The sequence below is a fragment of the Hemiscyllium ocellatum genome, chromosome 6 (assembly GCF_020745735.1).
Source record: "Hemiscyllium ocellatum isolate sHemOce1 chromosome 6, sHemOce1.pat.X.cur, whole genome shotgun sequence".
Lineage (NCBI taxonomy): Eukaryota > Metazoa > Chordata > Chondrichthyes > Orectolobiformes > Hemiscylliidae > Hemiscyllium > Hemiscyllium ocellatum.
Genome location: NC_083406.1, coordinates 111232910 through 111246591, shown reverse-complemented (window position 1 = coordinate 111246591; position 13682 = coordinate 111232910). Strand labels below are relative to the sequence as shown.

Below are 13682 nucleotides of genomic sequence, written 5' to 3'. Positions count from 1 at the left end.
CAATCCTGTCCAACCCTGCCCAACACTTCCCCCCACCCCAAACTCATGCAACACCGTCCCCACCCCAACACCTCACCTCACTCCTAACACCGTACAACCCTGCCCAACACCTCCCCCCGCCCCAACCCCATCCAACCCTGCACAACACCTCCCCCCACCCCAACCCCATGCAACAGTGCCCCACGCCCCCAACACTTCCCCTCACCCCCAACCCCATCCAACCCAGCCCAATACCTCCCCCCAACCTCATGCAACACTGCCCCTAGTCCCCAACACCTCACCTCACCCCCAACCCCATCCAACCCCGCCCAACACCTCCCCCCACCCCAACCTCATGCAACACCGCCCCTCTTCCCCAACACCTCACCTCACCCCCAACCCTGTCCAACCCTGCCCAACATCTCCCCCTACCCAACCTCATGAAACACTGTCCCCCGCCCCCACCACCTCCCCGCACCCCAACCTCATGCAACATCGCCCCTTGTCCCCAACACCTCACCTGAACCCCAATCCTGTCCAACCCTGCCCAACACTTCCCCCCACCCCAACCTCACGCAACACAGAACCCCCCACCCCCAACACCTCACCTCACTCCTAACCCAGTCCAACCCTGCCCAACACCTCCCCCTGCTCCAACCCCATGCAACACCACCCCCGCCCCGAAAACCTCCCCTCGACCCCAACCCCATCCAACCCCACCCAACACCTCCTCCCCACCCCAACCTCATGCAACACTGCCCCTCATCCCCAACACCTCACCTCACCCCCAACACAGTTCAACACCTCCTGCAACTTTTTAACAGGTTCCACCTTTGCCCTGTACAGACAATGTTGGAGAGATTATGTGGGGAAGGGGTGGTTTAGGGTCACCCCTGTGTGGAACTCCAGGGAAAGTGTGGGGAGAGAGTGAGGGTGGGAGGTCAGTCATTTGGAGACAATGCCTGTTTAATCATTGTAAACAAAAGAAGCGATCACTGTTGGAAGCCCGTCTTTGATGTAATGTTTCTATCGCGACCTCGCAATCTCCTTCGGATAATCCGATTTTTGGATAATTGGGATTCGGATAGTCGAGGTTCCTCTGTATTCTTTACTCTGCTCTGCTACCTTGATACATTTCGTATAGTACAGTATAGTGCCCATATAGCACACGGAACAACACTTTTCACTGTATCTCGATGCATGTGACAGCAATAAATCAGTCAATGGACTGCTTTAGTATCTGAGGAGTCATGAATGGTACTGAGCATTGTGAAATCATCAGCAAACATCCTCACCTCTGAGTTTATGCTAGAGGGAAGGTCCTTAATGAAGCACCTTAAGGTGGTTGAGCCTAGGACACTACTCTAAGGAACTCCTGCAGAGATGTCCTAGAGCTGAGATGACTGACTTTCAGCAACTACAACCATCTTCCTATGTGACAGCTATGTCTCCAATTAATGGAGAATCTACCCCTTGATTCCCATTGACTACAATTTTGCCAGGGCTCATTGACGATACTCAGTCAAATGCAGCCTTGATGTCAAGGACAGTCACTCTCATCTCACCTTAGGAATTCAACTCCTTTGTCCAAGGCAGAATCCAAACTGGGTGTCATTGAGCAGGTTATTATCAAGGAAGTACTGCTTGATATCTCCATTGATGACACCTTCCATCACCTGATGATCAAGAATAGACTGATGAGGCAATAATTGGCTAGGTTGGATTTGTCCTATTTTTAGATACAGGACATTCTTGGGCAATTTTACACATTGTTGGGTGGATGCCAGTTGTAATTCTACTGGGATAGCTTGGCTAAGGGACTAGCATATTCTGGACCACAAGTCTTCAATGCTTTGCCAGAATGTTGTCAGGGCCAGTAGCCCTTGCAGTATCCAGGGTCTCCAACCATTTCTTCATATCGTGTGGAGTGATTTGAACTGGCTGAAGACTGGTATCTGCAATGCTGGGGATTACTTGAGGAAGCCAAGATTATGTGCTGCCCCTCCCTCCAATCATTGAGGTTGAGGATATTTTGGGGCACTTCCTCTTCTAGTGAGTTATTTATTGTCCACTACCATTCACAAATGGATGTAGCAGCACCAGCAGAACTTACATCTGTTCTATTGGTTGTGGGATTGTTTAATCTGTCTCTCACTTACTGTTTATTTGCCTTTATAATCCATTTTTAGTTCAATAGTTTCCATTATTAACTTGAACCTAAGTATTGATTTTTGGCCACTTGAGACAGTTACACATCGTTGTCATTCACGCTGCATGTATTGGATGGGGAGTAAATATTGGTCCAGCCAAAGATACCTACATCTTATGATTGAAATAAAACTACTCTCTTCTGTCATTGACTAACCCTATCAGCTTAGACATTTGAGTACAGGAGTTGGGATGTCATGTTGAGGTCATATAGGATATTGGTGCTGCCTCTTCTGGTGTACAGCCTACAGTTCTGGTCACTCTGTTAAAGGAAGGATATTATTAAACTGGAGAGGGCTCAGAAAAGATTTACCAGCATGTTACTGGGAAGAGAAGGTTTTAGATGTGAAAATAGACTGGAAAGACTAGAATTTTTTCACTGGAGTGTAGGAGGTACAGAGGGTTATAAAATCATGAGTGGCATAAATAAGATGAATGGCAAGGGTGTTTTTAATACCTCAAGGATGGCATTCCAAATTAAGCTGCATATTTTTAAAGTGAAAGGAGAAAGATTTAAAAAGGGCACATAAAAAGGGTAACTTTTTTACACAGATGGTGTTTGGTGTTTGAAATGAATCACCAGAGGAAGTGGTGGATGCGGGTACAGTTACAACATTGAAAAGACATTTGGATAAGTTCATGAACAGGAAAGCGTTGGAGGGATATGGCTGAAGTGCAGGCTGGTGGGACTAGGTAACTTTGGGAACATGGTTGGTGTGGACCGGTTGGGCCAAAGGATCTGTTTCCATGCTGTATGACTCTATGACTCCATTCTCTCCTTTATGTCATGCATTTACCTGTCACAGATTGAAGTTTGACATTGCCATCAGTAACTTTCAAGCTGTTTTATTTTTGTTGAACTAGTTAAATGATGTCCTCATTAAAACTCATGAACAGAAAATAAATATGGAAATCCATCGAGGAATACTTGTTCAAGTTAAACTTTCCCAAGGTGATGAAAAGGCGACATCTAGCAATTGGACTAAAATGATTTTTCATCCATCACGTATGTTATTGCTTTACTAATTTGTTTATGTGGATATTTTATGTATTGACATTTTTTTCAGTTGTAAAGCTTAGAAACAGGTCTCCCATCTCAACTTTGCAATCTATTACCTGCCTCCCCAGTTAACCAAGTACAGCCTGTTGTTGGGGGGGGGGGCGCGGGTGATGATATTTCTCACATGCGCCCAGCGCACCATGTTAATGCTGCCTCATTTTTACAATTGCATTGGGTGTTCTTACACAACTAAAGAGCCTTGGTGAGATCACAGTTGGAACACTGGATACAGTTTCGGTCATTTTATCGAAGGAAGGTTATACTTGCCACAAAATAATGCATCTCTTTCACCACATCTCCCCTGGCACTCTACACTCCACATCCTTCCCTCAGCTATAGCAAAACAGGTGGCCCCTCTACAATTCACTTTAGCTCTGATGAAGAATCATCTAGACTCGAAATGTTAGCTTGCTCTCTCCATGGATGCTGTCTGACCCGCTGCGATCTCCAGCATTTGTTGTTTTCAGTACAGATTCCAATATCTCCTGTAATTTTCGCCTGACATCTCAGAAATGCTTTACAGTTAATAAGGTATTTTTTTGAAATGCGAGTCTTGTAATGGATTAAATGCAGCAACCAATTTGCATAAATAAAATTCCCTGGGAGTTGGCAATGTGACAATAGCCACATTCTGTGTTGATTAGCATTTGAACAGAGGTTTTAGATTAGATTCTCTACAGTGTGGAAACAGGCCCTTCAGCCTAACAAGTCCACACTGACCCTCCGAACAGCAACCCACCTAGACTCATTCCCCTACATTTACCCCTGGCTAATCCACCTAACATTGCGGACAATTTAGCATGGCCAATTCACCTAAACTGCACATCCTTGGAATGTGGGAGGAAATCAAAACACCTGGAGGAAACCCACGTAGACAATGTGCAAACTCCACACAGGCAGTTGCCGGTGGCGAGAATTGAACCCGGGTCTCTGTGAGGCAGCATTGTTAATCACTGAGCCACTGTGCCGCCCGAAGTGGTTAGCTCAGTTGGCTGGATGGCTGGTTTGTGTTGCCAGTGGAATCTTTTCCATTAATCTGAGAGGACAGAGAGAGTCTTGTCTGAATACCCTTTGGAAGCCATGCAGAATCACTTGTGTAGTGAAACATACCCTCAGTACTGCAGCTTTTTTTGGGCTCAGCTCCCAAGTGAGATTTAGAACCTGGAATCAGCGTTGAGACGGCTACCAACTGAGTCATGTCCAGACAAATACTATTGCAGTAAAAAGTGAGGTCTGCAGATGCTGGAGATCAGAGCTGAAAATGTGTTGCTGGTTAAAGCACAGCAGGTCAGGCAGCATCCAAGGAACAGGAAATTCGACGTTTTGGGCCAATACTATTGCAACCAATATCCCTGTCAGAGAAGCCCAAAAGACAGTTTTTGTCTGGGATACTCATCTTGTACTACATGGGGGAGAAATGTCTTTTCTGGCATTTTTAGGGATGATGATTAAATGTGGGATATTTCTTCAACCATTACTGGAGCATGCTTTCATTTACGTAAACAAGATTTTAGATTTAATCAGATTCCAGGTCATGACACCAATCCATTGTGCCACCTAATGACTCCCTCAGGTATCACCATACCCAGGAGCTTTAAGCTATGGTCACTTTGGAGACAGTTGAAGTGTTAATAGAGTGAGGAAGATTTTCTAAGATTACAAAGGGGTCATCATCAAGTGGGTCAATGGGCTGAAAAATGGCAGATGGTGATCAACTTGGATAGATGTATGGTATCGCATTTTGGAACAACAAAGAGGGCAAGACTTATAGAACTAATGGTAGGATTTTGATTAGTATGGTAGAACAGAGGGACCTAAAGGTTCAGGTTTAACTTTTTGTAGTTTGTGCCACAGGGTGGTCAAAAAAGTACCTTCATTGCTCAGCCTTTTGAGTTGGGAAGTCATGTTGAGGTTGTTATAGGGCATTAGTAAGGCCCATTCTGGAGTACTGTGTCCAGTTCTGTTTGGCCTATTATAAGAAGTATATTATTAAGCTAAAGAACGTTCAAAAATGATTTACCAGCATGTTGCCAGGTGTGAGAGATTTGAGTTATAAAGAAAGGCTGGGACGTTTTTCCCTGTCATGTAGGAGGTTGGAAGGTGACCTTATAGAGATTTATAAAATCATAAGGGGTATAAATAGAGTTAATGCTATTGGTTTGTCTTTTTTTCCCTAGGATGGGGTTATTCAAGACAATGGGGCATATTTTTAAGGTGAGAGGAGACAGATTTAAACAAAAGACATGAGGGGCAATTTTTTTATACAGAAGATGCAGAATAAACTTTCTGAGGAAATGGTGGATGCGGGCACAGGTGCAACATTTAAGACACATAGATACATACATGAATAAGAAAGGTTTGGAGGGATATGGACCTGAAGCAGACAGCTGGAACTAGTTTAGTTTGGGACTATGTTTGGCATGGACTGGTTGGGCCGAAGGGTCTGTTTCCATGTTGATGGCTCTATGATTTTGGGAGAACTGATATCATGCTAATGAATTCTCTCATTTTTGAAATCCCACGATATTACGGTGGGTGCTGAATATGACTTTGGATAGAAGGGATTATTCTACAGACATAATTTTATATTCTTTTTCTAATAACTTTGCTCACACAGGTGATGCATTTACCTCAATTGACAATCTCACATGTGTTTTTTATGGAACTACCTACATGAACTGCACTTGGAACATAGCTGAAGATGCACCCCCAGATGCAGAATACTTTTTATCCTACAGGTGAGGATCTCCTTCCATCTATCTATTGTGCATTCCTGCTATGAGTATTGTATTAAATCTAGGAACTAAATTGTTATGTACAAGTGTTTCAATAGAAAACATTTTAGAGCTGTACCCCTGATAAACTTGTAATATGTGACAGAACCAATTGCAACCACTATAGGGCAACTTCAACCAGGGATCTCACCTATCCAAGCAGCCTGCAGAATTAAGCAAGATAAACTTTCCATTCCTTCAGACGTGAAGTTCATTGTTAAGAAAAATTCATAGGCCATTTTACACTGGAGTGTAAGCGTTTAAGGGCTGGTCTTACAGATGTTTATAAAATCATGAGGGGTAGAGATAAGCTGAATTATATTCATCTTTTCCCTAGGGTGGGCAATTTCAAGACTGGGGGCATGTTTTTAAGGTGACAGGACAAAGATTTTAAAAGAACATGAGGAGCAACCGTTTTGCAAATAGAGCGGTTTATACGCGGGATGGACTTCCAATGGAAGTGGTGGATGTGCGTACTGTTAGAACGTTTAAGACATTTGGATAAGTTCATGAACAGGAAAGATTTAGAGGGATATGGACCAGGAGCAGGCGGGTGGGACTAGTTTGCAATTATGGTTGGCTTAGACTGGTTGTATCAAAGGATCTGTTTCTGTGTGTATTACTCTTACAATGCTATTGTCTTATTTTTGTCTAGATATTGTTTAGATAAATTTTTGAATTTTTAAGGCAAAGAAGCAAGACATTAAACCCAACCAGTCCATGCCAGTATGTTCTTTTTGAACCTGCACCTATCTTTCCTCATTTAAATGCAGTCCTCTAAACTTACCTTCCCTATCTGCTTGTCTAGCTGCACCTTATATTCATTGATACCTGTATTACTCCTTATGGTAGTAATTTCCACATTCTTGCCATTTCATGAGTAAAAACATTCCCCGTAAACCCTCAGTTGGATTTATTGGTGATTAATTTATACTGGCAGTCTCTAGTTTGCTGTTCTCCAGAATAGGAAATCCCTCTAAAATATGGAAAGAACTGTGGACATTGGAAATCTGAAACAAAAACAGAAACTGCTGGAAATTTTCAGCAGTTCTGGCAGCATCTGTGGAGAGAAATCACAGTTAATGATCTCTCTGTACACACTACATCAGAATGTTTCACGATTTCAAATGCAGTTATTAAATCCTGGCCCCAAACGATATGCATTGCACACCCACTTGCATTTTCTAATCTTTTTATACTATTAAAAGCTCGGTTTTGGGTTTACCACTGAATCATTGATTTCGGGAGGGTCCACACTGCCTGGGGATGAATGAGAGGTGGCGACAGCTCATGTGAGGACGGACACTGCGAGGGACAAGTGAAAGAGTTTATTTATGTGTTTTTTTAAAAGAATCACAGCTGACTGCATGCTAATCCTGGAGGACCAACCCTAGATAGTGGGGAGTGGTCCCAGTGAAGTTCATCATCGAACCCCGCCCCCCCCCACCCCCAGCCCCTTTCCCAGAGTCATTGAACTGTTATGACACAGAAGGAGACCATTTGGCCCATCTGACTTGTACTCGTTCTATTACCTCGTGCCAATCACTTGCCTTTTCCCCATGTCCTTGGATACTGCTTCTATCCAAATAATCATTCAATGGCCTCCTGAATGCCTCAATTTAACTGGCCTTCAACACATTTCCAGACAGTGCATTCCACACCCTAACTATCTTTCTTTTCTCATGGCATCCTCACTTTGCATATCATTTTAACTCTATGCCCTCTCACTCTTTTCCCATTTACAAGCAGGAACAGTTTCGCCCTATTGACCCTATCCAGGTTGGCTCATGTTGTTGGAAAACTCTGTGAAACCATTCTCAGTCTGAAACCATCACGTTGAGTTGGACTGGAGGAGGGTCAATGTGAGTTGGGAATTAGTGCCAATGTGAAGGTGGGACCATAATAGACTGTCCAATGAACAAGAATTGATCTTCATTGGTTGCCCACCACTTCCTAGTGGACAGTTGATCAAACTTTGACACTTCCTGTCAACCACCCCCACCATCTCTCTCTCACACACACACACATACACACACACACACACACACACACACACACACACACACACACACACACACACACACACACACACACACACACACCACCATCATCGTAATCATTGCAAATGGCCCAGGGTCAGGATTGTGACTACAAGCCAGTGAAGAATCCACCATCACCTGAATTGAATTTAAAATCTTGCTTATTATCTGTCCATTTTTTACTCTTCTTGTTCACTTGTCCAGCAGCCTTTCTAACTATTGGTCACAGTATGAAGGAATTTATTGCTCAAATGTTATCTTTTCAAGGAAAGCATATGCAGATGATGTAAAGAACTGCACACATTATCAGAGCAATGGAAAGAGAAATGTTGCCTGCTATGGTCATAAATATGAAGAGCACTTGCTCACTGAGGTGAACATTTGTGTTAGTGAATTGAGCAACAAGACAAAATTACCGTACTGCAGAAACATTTTTCCAGCCACCTACCGTAAGTCACAATGTCTTTCTTTCCATTCAGAGCTTTTCAAATGTAGATAAATGTTAATCAAGATGCAATCAATGTTTCTTGTCCCATATCACCGTTAAGTGATGTCCATGGCTATGTATGAATATATTGTAGCTTAGCCTTTTTTGTGGATTAATTGCCTTTAATTTGGCGACTTAGTAAGAAATCTCACAGACAATCCAGTACTGAAACAATATTTCAAATTTTATCCAATCAAATATTAGACCCCCTCTGGTAACATGTATAAGCTCGTGACGCAACTTAGCTATTGCCCGCTTAATGGTGAAATCTGGCCAGGGCTTCAACTGATGGTGGTCTGTCTCTCCAGGATTGGAACCTTGTGCAGTATCTTCCTTTGAAATTCCACAGGAGGCTTCTGTTGTTTGATCCTTGTATAAATTTTCATCCTTCGGAATCGGGGTGGTATACCGATGATTTCTTTCATCCGAGATACTGCAACCTCTGTAGCTGGCTTTCTTATCAAAAGTAGTTTCTTTGTTCCTTGTTGCATTTGGCACTGACTGTCAGTTTGAAGATACATCTTTCCTGTGTCTAACTCTTTAAACTCTTCTACAGAGCAGTCTGTTGACCTTTGTGGTAGTAAAGTATCCAATTTATCAGGCAGTTGTCAAAGCAGTTTTGTTTATGTAATCTCCCCAAGGCACGGCTAATAACTCAGACTCTGTAACATCTTGTTTTTTTATTCTTTAACTATTTATTCCGGACTTAATTGCCATGTGTAATAATTTATTCTTTAACTATTTATTCCGGAGTTAATTGCTGTGTGTAATAATTTATCTCTTGTTGATTCATTCAGTCCATAGACAGTTCTAGATAATAGGGGAGGCGTTAGCCTAATGGTATTATCGCTGGGCTGTTAATCCAGCAACCCAGATAGTGTTCTGTGGACTCAGGTGCAAATCCTGCCATGGTGGGATTTGTAATTCAATAAATATCTGGAATTAAGAATCTAACGATGATTACAAATCAATTACCAATTCTTGGGGAAAAACCCATCTGGTTCACTAATGCCCTTTAAGAAAGGAAACTGCCATTCTGGCCTAGACATGACTCCAGACACATGTGATTGACTCTTAACTGCATGATGAAGGGCTTTTGCCCAAAACGTCGAATTTCCTGTTCCTTGGATGCTGCCTAACCTGCTGTGCTTTAACCAGCAACACATTTTCAGCTCTGATCTCCAGCATCTGGAGACCTCACTTTTTACTCTTAACTGCACTCTGTGTAATTAGGGATGGACAAAAAATGTTGCCTAGCCAGTGATGCCCATGTTCCATGAATGAATTTTTTAAAAAAGTCATGGAGATGTACACCACAGAATCAGACCTTTGGTCCAAAGCATCCATGCTGACCAGATATCCCAAACTAATCCATTTTTATTTGTCAGCACTTGGTCCCTATCCGTCTAAACCTTCCCTATTCTGTACCCATCCAGATGCCTTTTAAATGTTGTAATTGTACCAGCCTCTACCTCATCCATCCACACACCACCCTCTGCGTGAAAAACTTAGGTCCATTTTAAATTTCTCCCCCTCTCACCCTAAAGTGCCCACTAGTTCTGGACTCCCCCACCCCAAGGAAAAGACCTTGTCTATTTACCCTATCCACGCCCCTCATGATTTTATAAACCTCTGCAAATTCACCCCTCAGCCTTCGATGCTCCAGGGAAAACTGCCCCAGCCTATTTATCCTCTCCCTCTAGGTCAAATCCTCCAAACCTGGCAACATCTTTTCTGAACCCTTTCAAGTTTCACATCCTTCCTAAAGGGACACCAAAATCAAAGTTATCAGAGTTCTGAAACCAATAATATCACAACCTACTAATGAATACACATCGTCAGCATTATCTGCAGTACTGCCTGTTCGAGAGATTAAGGAGTCAAATTCTCCCACCACAAATGTAGCAAAAATCTGCCCAACAACTCTGGGAAGAAAAAGCTGCTGGGAATGAGATTCCAGATCTTGACCTTCAGAACAGAAGAATAGGAGAATGCCAAATAAGCCTGCCCTGCTATTCAATATGATATAATTTGGTCAAACATTTCAGAGTCTTTTACTCACCACATCCCCATTACCCGATACATCATGAGTAATCCGAAACATATTAATCTCAATGTTAAACACACTCAAAATCTGAAATTCCACAGCCTTCTGTGGTAAAGAGTTCCAACATTCACAATCCTCTGAGCAGAGGAATTTGCCCTCATCTCGAACTCAAGTGTCGCACCCTTCATTATTTAACTCTACTTCCTGTTTAAAAAAAAATTGAAAGAACTGCAGATGCAGGAAATCAGTTCTGAAGAAGTGTCACTGGGCCCAAAATGTTAACTCTGCTTTCTCTCCACAGATGAAAATGTGTTGCTGGTTAAAGCAACAGGAATAGGAATCTCCTCATTCCTGATGAAAGGCTTATGCCCGAAACATCAAATTTCCTGTTCCTTGGATGCTGCCTGACCTGCTGTGCTTTAACCAGCAACACATTTTCAACTGTGATCTCCAGCATCTGCAGACCTCATTTTTTACCCGAAGATTTCTCTCCACAGATACTGCCTGACCTGCTGAGTTGAGAGGCTGGGCAGGTTAGAGGGGGTGGTAGGTTAGGCCTAGATTCATTGGAATTGAGAAGAAAGACAGACTTTATTGAACATTTAAAATACTTAGGAGACTTAGAGATGTACAGCACAGAAACAGACCCTTCGGTTCAACTGTTCCATGCCGATCAAATATCTGAGATAAATTTACTCCTATTTGCCAGCATTTAGCCCATATCCTTCTAAACCTTCCCATTCGTATGCTCATCCTAATGCCTTTTAAATGGTGTAATTGTACCAGCCTCCACCACTTCCTCCAGCAGCTCATTCCATACACATATCATTCTTTGCACCAAGACCCTTAGGACCCTTTTAAATTTTTCCCCGCTCACACTAAGCCTATGCCCTCTAGTTTTGAACTCCCCCAATCCAAGGAAACGTCTTTCCCATAGCAGGGAGACCAAACAAATTACACAATACTCCAAAAGTGGCCTAACCAATGTTCTGTATAGTCACAATATGATTCTTATACTCAGTGCCCTGATCAATAAAGGCAAGCCAACCAAATGCCTTCTTCACTATCCTACCTACTTGAGACTCCAATTTTAGGGAAATATGAATCTGTACTTTTAGATCTCTTTGCTCAGCAAAACTTCCCAGGATCTTACCATTAAGTGTATAAGTCCTGCCCTGATTTGCTTTTCTATAAAGCAGCACTTCACATTTATCTAAATTAAACTCCTCAACCCATTGGCCCAAGATCCCGCTGTACTTTGAGGTAACCTTCCCCACTGTCCACTGCACCTCCAATCTTGTTGTCATTCGCAAACTTACCAAAAAAACCTCCTATGTTCCCATCCAAATAATTTATATAAATGGCAAAAAGCAGTGAACTCAGCACCAATCCTTGTGGCACTCCACTGGTCACAGGCCTCCAGTCTGAAAAGCAACACTCCACCACCATCCCCTGTCTTTACCTTCAAGCCAGTTCTATATCCAAATTGATGGTTCTCCCTGTGTTCCATTAGATCTAACCAGTCTACCACAAAGAACCTTTTCAAACACCTTACTGATGTCCAAATAGCTCACGTCCTCCACTCTACCCCCATCAATCCTCTTCGTTACTTCTTCAAAAAACTCCATCCAGTTAATGAGATGCAGTTTCCCACGCACAAAGCCCTGGTGACTAACCCTACTCAGTCACTGCCGTTCCATATTCATGTAAATCCTGTCCCTCAGGGTTCCCTCCAACAACTTGCCTACCACCGACATCAGGCTCACTGGTCTATAGTTCCCTTACTCTTCCTTACCACCTTAGTAAGTAGTGTTACCACATTAACCAACCTCCAGTATTCCGGCACCTCACCTGTGACTATCGATGATACAAATATCTCAAAAAGGGGCCCAGCAATCACTTCCCTACCTTACCACAGGATTCTAGGACACACCTGATCAGGTCTGGGAGATTTATCCACCTTTATGCATTTTAAGCTGTACAGCATCACCTCCTCCTCCTGTGTAATATGAACATTTTTCAAGATGCCGTTACTTATTTCCCCACTTTCGTTTTCTTCCACATCCTTCTCCACAGTAAACAGTGATGCAAAATATCCCCTTTCTTGTGTGGTTCCACACAGAGGCGGCCTTACATATCTTTAAGCGTCTTATTTTCTCCCTAGTTACCCCATGTCCTTAATGTATTTATGAAATCCCTTTGGATTCTCCTTAACCATATTTTCTAAAGCTATCTCCTGTCCCCTTTTTGCCCACCTGATATCTCTCTTAAGTATACTCCTACTGATAGGGATGTGGAGAAAGTATGTCCTTTTCTGGGAGAATCTAGGACCAGAGGGCATAACCTCAGAGAAAAGTGTCAACCACTTAAAATACAGGCAAGGCGGAATTTCTTCTTTCAGAGAATAGTAAATTTGCATTTCTCTTCAGGCTTTCAAGTCTAAGGCAGACAGTTTTTCTTAATCAATAAGATAATCAAGTGTTGTGGGGAAAGTCAGGATTGTGATCAGGCATGATCTTATTGAATGGCCTACTCCTCATGTATCTTACTGTCTATGAAACACGTCAGCTGTCATTTAGTCTTCAGCCATAATTTCAGAACTGTTTCAGCAATCTCAATACATGCGCTGGTTTGAAGATGAATTCTCTTGTTCCAGAAAAACTTGACCCTCCAATAAATATTGTGATAAACAAAAGCACTGATGAAGTAAAATGGGAACTTCCAGAAATGGATCTTAATGACTATTGTCACACCTATCAAATAAATATCACAAACTGGAGTGACCAAAAGCATGAGGTAAGGAAATAGCATAGATCTTACTAGTAGTTCTAATATGAATGAGCCAAACTATTGCCTGCATGAGATGAAAGCTATTAATAATTCAAGATGGCATCTCACCATCACCTGATGAAAGGGATCTGGATGTGCAGGTCCACAGATCACTGAAGGTAGCATTGCAGGTAGATAAGTAGTAAAAAAAGGCCTATAGTGTAATTGCCTTCATTGGAAAAGGCTTTGGGTATAAGGATATCCAAGTTATACTACAGCTTTACAGAACTTTAGTTAGGACAGCCTTGGAATATTCCGT

General features: G+C 42.5%; 1 protein-coding gene across 4 annotated transcripts in view; it reads left to right on the top strand.

Moving 5' to 3' along the window:
- LOC132816543 (interleukin-5 receptor subunit alpha-like) overlaps positions 1 to 13682 on the top strand; it is a 60375-nt gene that overhangs the window by 27234 nt on the left and 19459 nt on the right. For 3 of the 4 annotated variants that reach the window (XM_060826286.1, XM_060826285.1, XM_060826283.1), the window contains exons 4-7: positions 3052 to 3193; positions 5865 to 5985; positions 8328 to 8509; positions 13251 to 13390. In XM_060826286.1, the coding sequence (XP_060682269.1) occupies positions 3052 to 3193; positions 5865 to 5985; positions 8328 to 8509; positions 13251 to 13390 (585 nt within the window). The remainder of the gene's footprint in view (positions 1 to 3051; positions 3194 to 5864; positions 5986 to 8327; positions 8510 to 13250; positions 13391 to 13682) is intronic. The other variant, XM_060826284.1, reaches the window with a different exon arrangement.